This window comes from Solanum stenotomum, chromosome 7, assembly GCF_019186545.1.
Source record: "Solanum stenotomum isolate F172 chromosome 7, ASM1918654v1, whole genome shotgun sequence".
In the NCBI taxonomy this organism is placed as follows: domain Eukaryota; kingdom Viridiplantae; phylum Streptophyta; class Magnoliopsida; order Solanales; family Solanaceae; genus Solanum; species Solanum stenotomum.
The window spans coordinates 362,434-370,191 of NC_064288.1; the positions used below are offsets into that span (position 1 = coordinate 362,434).

Genomic DNA, 7,758 nt, shown 5'->3' on the forward strand with positions numbered 1-7,758 from the left:
TTTTATTTTTTATTTTTGGGAAAGGAAAACACGGTTTGTTTCATAATTTTTTCCCTTTAAATTCAAATAAACAAAATAGAAAAACCATGAGATTAATAGATAATGTAGTCTTCTACCTTTTTCTTTTAGCTGGAGATTTATCGGAAACAATCTCTTTGTCATTACAACATACATAAGAATAAGGTCTGTGTAAACATTATCCTCCTGAAATCCCATCTGTGGAATTATACCGAGTTTACATAAATAATTTAAAAATAAAACACAATTTTTTAAAAAAGATTATAGAATATGCAGTTGTTTATATGTACAGTATATACTATATACTACCTACCCTCTTTTTCTTTTTCTTTTTTTGGGGGCATAATTAGACCGTTGGCAATTTGATTAAAAGAAAGTCCAAAACAATTGGATACTCTGTAAAGTTGCATTAGCTTTATTAAATAACGTACAATTTGTGCTACACGATAGGATAACCTAATTATCCACTTGTTTAATCTTTTTTTTTTTATTCACATATCAATGTTTTACGAAAAGTGTATTTTTGCTTTTAGTATTCTTTAGCTCTAAAGGAAACTACTTTTCTTAAACACATATCAATATTATATTTTACCAAAATTTGTTCTCTCAATTTTTTATTTATTTATAATCATCTATTAATCAAAATTTACTATCAACATGGAATTAATATTGGTAACTCAGATATGTAGATATCTAAACTAATTTCATCTTGTTGGTGATTGGTGAGGATTCAATTCTCACTTTATACTCTCCTCCCTCGTTTCTTCTTTCCCTACCCAATTTTCTTAAAAAGAAAAAAATTACCGTCAACCTACTAATCCAAATTTATTAGCGTAAAATCAATCAAAGGGGAAAAATGCTCCTTACTAGGAGTTTCTCCATTTGTAAGCCCAATAACTCAGAATTATGCCTCATCACGAACAATTGTTTATCAAAAACACAAATCTATGAAACGTTGTAAGATCATATATGAGAATTGATAATGTCTATCCAATTCGAAAGATTAATAAAGTTGGTAACCTGATCACATGATGATTTGATGACTAATTAAAGCCTCAATAAACAAGGCTTATGTTTCTATTCGTATGAAAATCATAACAATCTAAACACTATTTCAAAAAACTAAACATCCGATAAAAATAGATAGATCTCATCCATTCCGAACATTTTTAATATCCCAAACACCCAATAGTCGCGCCAACCATATGTGTTATGTGAACATTATTTTCTAAAAACTAACAAACGTTTGAGTTGACTAGTACACAGCCGACTAGCAAGAAACTTTTACTACTATATACCTTTTTAATAAATAATATTCACAAACTAATATAGTCAACTCATTTATATTCCACGTGTAAAGCTACTTAGTGGCGTGGGGTTCCATCTTTGTTAATTCTCCTTCTTTTTGTTTCCCATTACTCTATATATAGCCCCCATAATTTCATCACACAAAAATATCAAACTCTTTCATTACATTTTTTTCTTATAGAACAAATTATCTTCTTTTTTCTTATTAACCACTACATTTGAAGCCGGAAAACTTAGTAACACAATGGCCGGTGGAGGATTTTCGACCTCCGGTAACGGAGGCACACATTTCGAGGCTAAAATCACACCAATTGTTATCATATCTTGTATTATGGCTGCTACTGGAGGACTCATGTTTGGTTATGATATTGGAGTTTCTGGTAATTAAATTATATTAGTACTTCATATTTTTATTATAATCGCTTTTTATTTTTTGCTTTTAATAAACCTATTTTAGTTTCCATCTTTATATTATGATGATGATCATGACGTTACAAAATCTTGAACACTTTTTAGCTTCCTATAAATCTTAAAAGTTTTTCCTTTCTTTGTTTCTGAATCTACTCGATAGAGTATATATAAAACACTGTGCTATTTAAACAGTATCGAAATTAAGATTTTTAATAAGTGGATTCGAAATATAAAATAGTACAAATAAATTAAAGAAATTCAATATTTACGTACATACATAAAATTTCTTTTATATATAATGTAAATTTGAATAAAGCCGTTGGAATATTTTTAAAAGCTAAATTTTCTGTTTTTTCCCCTTTTTACCCTTATGGGTTAAATTAATGCTGACCAAAGTCATACTTGGTTGAATCTTTCTAAAATCTGCAATATTGCTTTTAAAAACTTTTTTTTTAAAAAAAATACTACCTTTTTTCGTACAAAAAGAAAAAGAAGAAATTTAAACTTTTCCGACCAAGTGCGATTTTCCCAACTCTCTAGAAACTGTTTTTTTTTTTTTTTTGAATATTTATAAAATCAACTTATAATGAATAGTGATCTAACAACAACAATAACATTAACATATTCAGTGTCGCAAATAAAACATATCAAAAATCAAGAACATATGAATTACTTTATTAAAAAAAATTCGATTAATAATGTTTTTTTGTTGTTGAAAAATACAGGTGGTGTTACATCGATGGATCCATTTTTACAAAAATTCTTCCCAACGGTTTACAAGAGAACAAAGGAAAAAGGTTTAGACAGTAATTACTGCAAATACGATAATCAAGGCCTACAATTATTTACTTCATCTTTATATTTAGCCGGATTAACGGCGACGTTTTTCGCTTCTTACACGACAAGAAAACTTGGTCGGAGATTAACTATGTTAATCGCCGGTTGTTTTTTCATCATCGGAGTTATACTAAATGCTGCTGCTCAAGATTTAGCTATGCTTATTATTGGAAGAATTCTCCTTGGTTGTGGCATTGGTTTCGGCAATCAGGTTAGTCCTTAATTATTCTCGTTTGTCTGAATATTTTTTGACTGCTATAGTAAATACGTTTTGAAAATGGATACAAGAACATTAATCTTTTTTTTTTAAAAATAAATGAGTATGGTATGTACAAGCTCTACCTACACTAGTTATAACTTTAATTTAATCCACCTAACCCTCAACAAGGGATGGGTGATAATGATATAAAATTAATAGTTCAAAATACAAAATAAAATAAAGAGGCTAATAGCCTAATACAATTTTCATTGCATGTGCAAGGACCACGCTAGTATTTTTTTAATATTTTTTTTTTCTCTTTTATAGTTTGGTTGGGTATATTAGACTTCCTCTCTTAGAAAACTGTCCCTATTTTTTTTTATATTTTTTTTTGGGTATTAGACAAGTAGTATATATATAGAGTACTATTGATTAAAGATTATGATAAGTGGTATATATCTTTTTAAAGTACTATATATTTGGGTTAATCAGATATTTTTAAAGATATTAAATATTGAGTGTGAAATAAAATAATTACACATGAATCTTTTATATGATTGTTCTACTTAAGAATATCTTATTTTTAATAATTTTTTTTTGTCATAATCGGAAGTTGTGGTCGGCCATAGACCACGGTGGCCATGTTGTGGAAAATGGGAGACGTCGGGGTCCACAACTGAGGGGGGTGGGTGGGTAGGTGAGAAAGATCTACCTTTGATATCTATAGCGTTTTAATTTGTTTATCATGTTTTGATTGATATGAAGTTTTAAAAAATATCGATTTTTTTTTAAAAAATAATAAATCTTTAATTTTGTGGTGTTCAAAAAAAAACAAATTGAAAAAAAGAGAGTATATATAATTCTTTAAGTCCAAATCTCACAAAGCTATTTTCCAACTTTTTTGTTTTCTTGCTTTAAATAATTTGGGTCAGGGACTTTGTTTGTATTACACATGTGAGTTAAGACCTTATAGAATCATACTTTATAAGAAAATAAATAAAGTTTAGGTAGAGACTGAAAGGTTTGTCGTTGTCCAGAAAAGTCCTCCGTAGGCAGCTNTGTTCGAAAAAAAACAAATTGAAAAAGAGGGAGTATATATAATTCTTTAAGTCCAAATCTCACAAAGCTATTTTCCAACTTTTTGGTTTTCTTGCTTTAAATAATTTGGGTCAGGGACTTTGTTTGTATTACACATGTGAGTTAAGACCTTATAGAATCATACTTTATAAGAAAATAAATAAAGTTTAGGTAGAGACTGAAAGGTTTGTCGTTGTCCAGAAAAGTCCTCCGTAGGCAGCTTCCTTGTAACTTTCCCACAATGCAAAGCTAATTTCTTTGATTTTAATTACTAACTTTATTCTTTTGCCCATCACTTCTCACTTTTACATTTTTGATAGATGTCCACTACCTTAATTTATTTTTATCCTTATCCTTTCACCCGTTACGTTTACTATTTTTGACACGATAGCTTGAGGGGTCAAATATGACTAGTATATTTTTAGGTTAGTAAGTTTTTTTTAAAGATAAATGCATGTGATATTTCATATAATACACGTACTTTTAAGTGTGCTTGCTCCCAAAGGAACAATACATTTATTTTTATCTTATCCATTTCATTAACTAAAAGAAACCTTAAAGTTAATTAACATGTTCCACATGAGTGTCCTCTTAAGAATCTGATAAAATAAAACTTTATTTAAAAAGGATTTGCAAGTCACTCGTGAAGAAAAAAAAATCCTTTTTATCATATGGAGATTATACGAGAAAGCTCTTTCAATATTTTATTTGAGTAATTTTTTGATTTTATTAATTTATTTAATTTTATGAAAAATTCTTTCCAAATTTTTCTATCTTCTATTTATCTCAAAATTAAAATTTAATGTGCATGAATATTTTCAGGCAGTTCCACTATTTTTATCAGAAATAGCACCAACAAGAATTCGTGGAGGACTTAACATTTTGTTCCAACTTAACGTAACTATTGGTATTCTTTTTGCCAACCTCGTTAACTACGGAACAGCCAAGTAAGTTTCTCCCCCTCTCGGGAAAAATAATTTACTTGAATCTGATATTTATTTTATTATGACGTTCAATTATGTGATCTTGACTTCCAATTGAGAAATAAATAAAAATGTTTGTTTTTATTAACATTGGAGTTGGAGTATATATATAAAGATTACACGTGTAACTTGTTTACTTATAATTTACTGAAAATAATGTTCACTAGTCAATTTTTTTGGCCCTAGTTTATTACTAATATTAGTCACTACGTACCCACGATGTCCTACCAAATAAAAGTTAACGTCATTAATTTGAATTTTTTTGTCTTCAAAAATTGCATGAGTAGTCCACATGGTTGAAAACTTGGAGCCTTTGATTAACGACTCTTTTATATTAATTAATAATTTCTTCTTTTTTTCAAAGGGACTATTTTTTTATATTAGAAAAAATTTGGGTCTGATTTTGACACTTCATTTACTTTTGTGTGATATTTTGTGTACTTGTCTTTATTGTTTTTGTTCCATCCACTTGACTGGAATTATTTCTTTTCAACTACCACAGTACTACTACTATACACTTTGTGCTAAATAAAAAAAGTGTATATTGGCAAAAATTTCTCCTAATAAATACAAGTTTTTTTTTGTTTGTTTGAATTGTCTATCAAACAAGAGTGGACCATTAAAAGATTAAACCATCAACATGCATTTGTGGGAATATATTCCTACTTATTATGCTTCAATTTATTTTTCCTTTTATTCTATTTTTAAAAAATGTCATTTTCTATATTTAATAGTAACTCTTTAGTTCCACGTTCTCATGTGGCATGCTTACAACTATTATATTCAAAGGCCATTTTGGTATATCATGCAAATCCATAATTTAAAATCACAAGATTAAAAAATCTTCATTATTTTCAGAAATCTCCATACAGTCAAATTCAGACAGATAAATCGAAATAAATGATAAAAGTTCATGGTATAGCTAGAATAACTCCTTTAATTGACTACTAATTAACCATATCTTATATTTCTAAATGCAGAATTAGTGGAGGATGGGGATGGAGATTATCATTAGGGTTAGCAGGATTTCCAGCAGTCTTGTTGACTTTGGGTGCATTATTTGTAGTAGAAACCCCAAACAGTTTGATTGAAAGAGGTTATTTAGAAGAAGGCAAGGAAGTACTTCGAAAAATCCGAGGTACCGACAACATTGAACCTGAATTCTTGGAACTTGTTGAGGCAAGTCGTGTTGCTAAAGAAGTCAAACACCCTTTCAGAAATTTACTCCAACGTAAAAATAGACCTCAATTGATCATCTCTGTTGCCCTCCAGGTCAGTTTATTAATTAAGTATTTATTATTATTTTTCAAGTTACTAGTTTGACTTATTATGAACCATTAATTGAACTTCTTCACATAATGCTTGGTTATGAAGTATTCAATTTAGTGCCTAATTTCTTGTGTCACACTAATAAAATAAAGGAAGATAGGTTTTGTAGTACTAACATGCATGTGTCCTACACTTTGTTTGAATGGTTGTTATGTATTGTTTCATAATGTAACGGTATTATAGTATTATATTATATTGTATAAGATATTATTATTATAGTTCTTGTTTTTATCATGTTTTATTATTGTTTGCTAATAATAATCTACCATAGTATGTTGCTTATGGCATTTCGGTTACCACATGATTTTATTATTGTTGTTTTTGGCTATTTTTGCACTTTTTTCTGTTTGGATTTTCTCTTCATTTGTCTTCTTCTTTATATCGGAATTTGTCTCACTCGAGCCGAGGGTATTTCAGATACAGAGGTCTGCGACGTACATTCTAACCTCTCAGACCTCACTTGTGAGATTTCACTAGATATCTGTTGTTGTTATTGTTGTTGTTTTCGTTGTTGGTGTTATATTATATCATTTTGTATCGTTACATAATGTCACATATGTTACGGAATAGACAATTCATTTTTATTTTCTTTTGCAACAGATATTCCAACAATTCACAGGAATCAACGCCATTATGTTCTACGCGCCCGTTTTATTTTCAACACTAGGGTTCGGAAACAGCGCAGCTCTTTACTCAGCCGTCATCACCGGAGCCGTCAACGTTCTCTCCACCGTAGTCTCGGTCTACTCCGTTGACAAGCTCGGACGACGAATCCTCCTCCTAGAAGCCGGGGTTCAAATGTTACTATCTCAAATAATAATCGCTATAATCCTCGGTATCAAAGTTACGGACACTTCAGACAACCTTAGCCATGGTTGGGGAATCTTCGTAGTAGTTATGATCTGCACATATGTATCGGCTTTCGCGTGGTCGTGGGGCCCACTAGGATGGTTAATTCCTAGCGAAACGTTCCCTTTGGAAACTCGTTCAGCCGGTCAAAGTGTTACAGTGTGTGTTAACTTGCTCTTCACGTTTGTTATGGCACAAGCATTTCTCTCAATGCTTTGTCATTTCAAGTATGGGATATTCTTGTTCTTTTCGGGGTGGATTGTCGTTATGTCGTTGTTCGTTTTCTTCTTGTTGCCTGAGACGAAGAATGTTCCCATTGAGGAGATGACGGAGAGGGTGTGGAAGCAACATTGGTTGTGGAAGAGGTTTATGGTTGATGAAGATGATGTTGATATTGTTAAAAAGAATGGACATGCTAACGGATATGATCCCACTTCTCGGTTGTAAAAAAATAAAAAAATGTTAGTGGGGTTTTACGTTGATTTTATCATAGTAAAGATGCGTAGAAATAAGTCAACATGCAAGAGATCAGAGTTTATAGTCTAGTGATATCGATAAGAGTTTCTCACAAAATAGGTGTGAATTTGGATTTTTTTTTACTGCTTGTTTTCCCCCTTTATATCCTCCAATGTAGTAGAAATTGTTTAGTCAAAGTGTAAGAGATACAATATGGTGAAAATAAATGGAACCATATAGCTTATGTATATTAGAGATTTGGTATAATTCATTTTGGGCAAGCACTTTGAT

At 30.4% G+C, this 7,758-nt stretch overlaps 1 protein-coding gene across 2 annotated transcripts; it reads left to right on the top strand.

Moving 5' to 3' along the window:
* The first annotated feature begins 1,461 nt into the window (after positions 1-1,461).
* On the top strand, positions 1,462-7,758 carry LOC125869572 (sugar transport protein 13-like). Of its 2 annotated transcripts, XM_049550046.1 has the most exons (5): positions 1,462-1,706; positions 2,463-2,785; positions 4,673-4,797; positions 5,814-6,105; positions 6,763-7,758. In XM_049550046.1, the coding sequence occupies exons 1-5, from the start codon at positions 1,571-1,573 to the stop codon at positions 7,456-7,458; spliced, it is 1,572 nt and encodes a 523-aa protein (XP_049406003.1). In that variant the 5' UTR covers positions 1,462-1,570; the 3' UTR covers positions 7,459-7,758. The 2 variants fall into 2 exon arrangements, with proteins under 2 accessions (XP_049406003.1, XP_049406004.1); XM_049550047.1 differs by lacking the exon at positions 2,463-2,785 and having other exon boundaries at positions 1,538-1,706.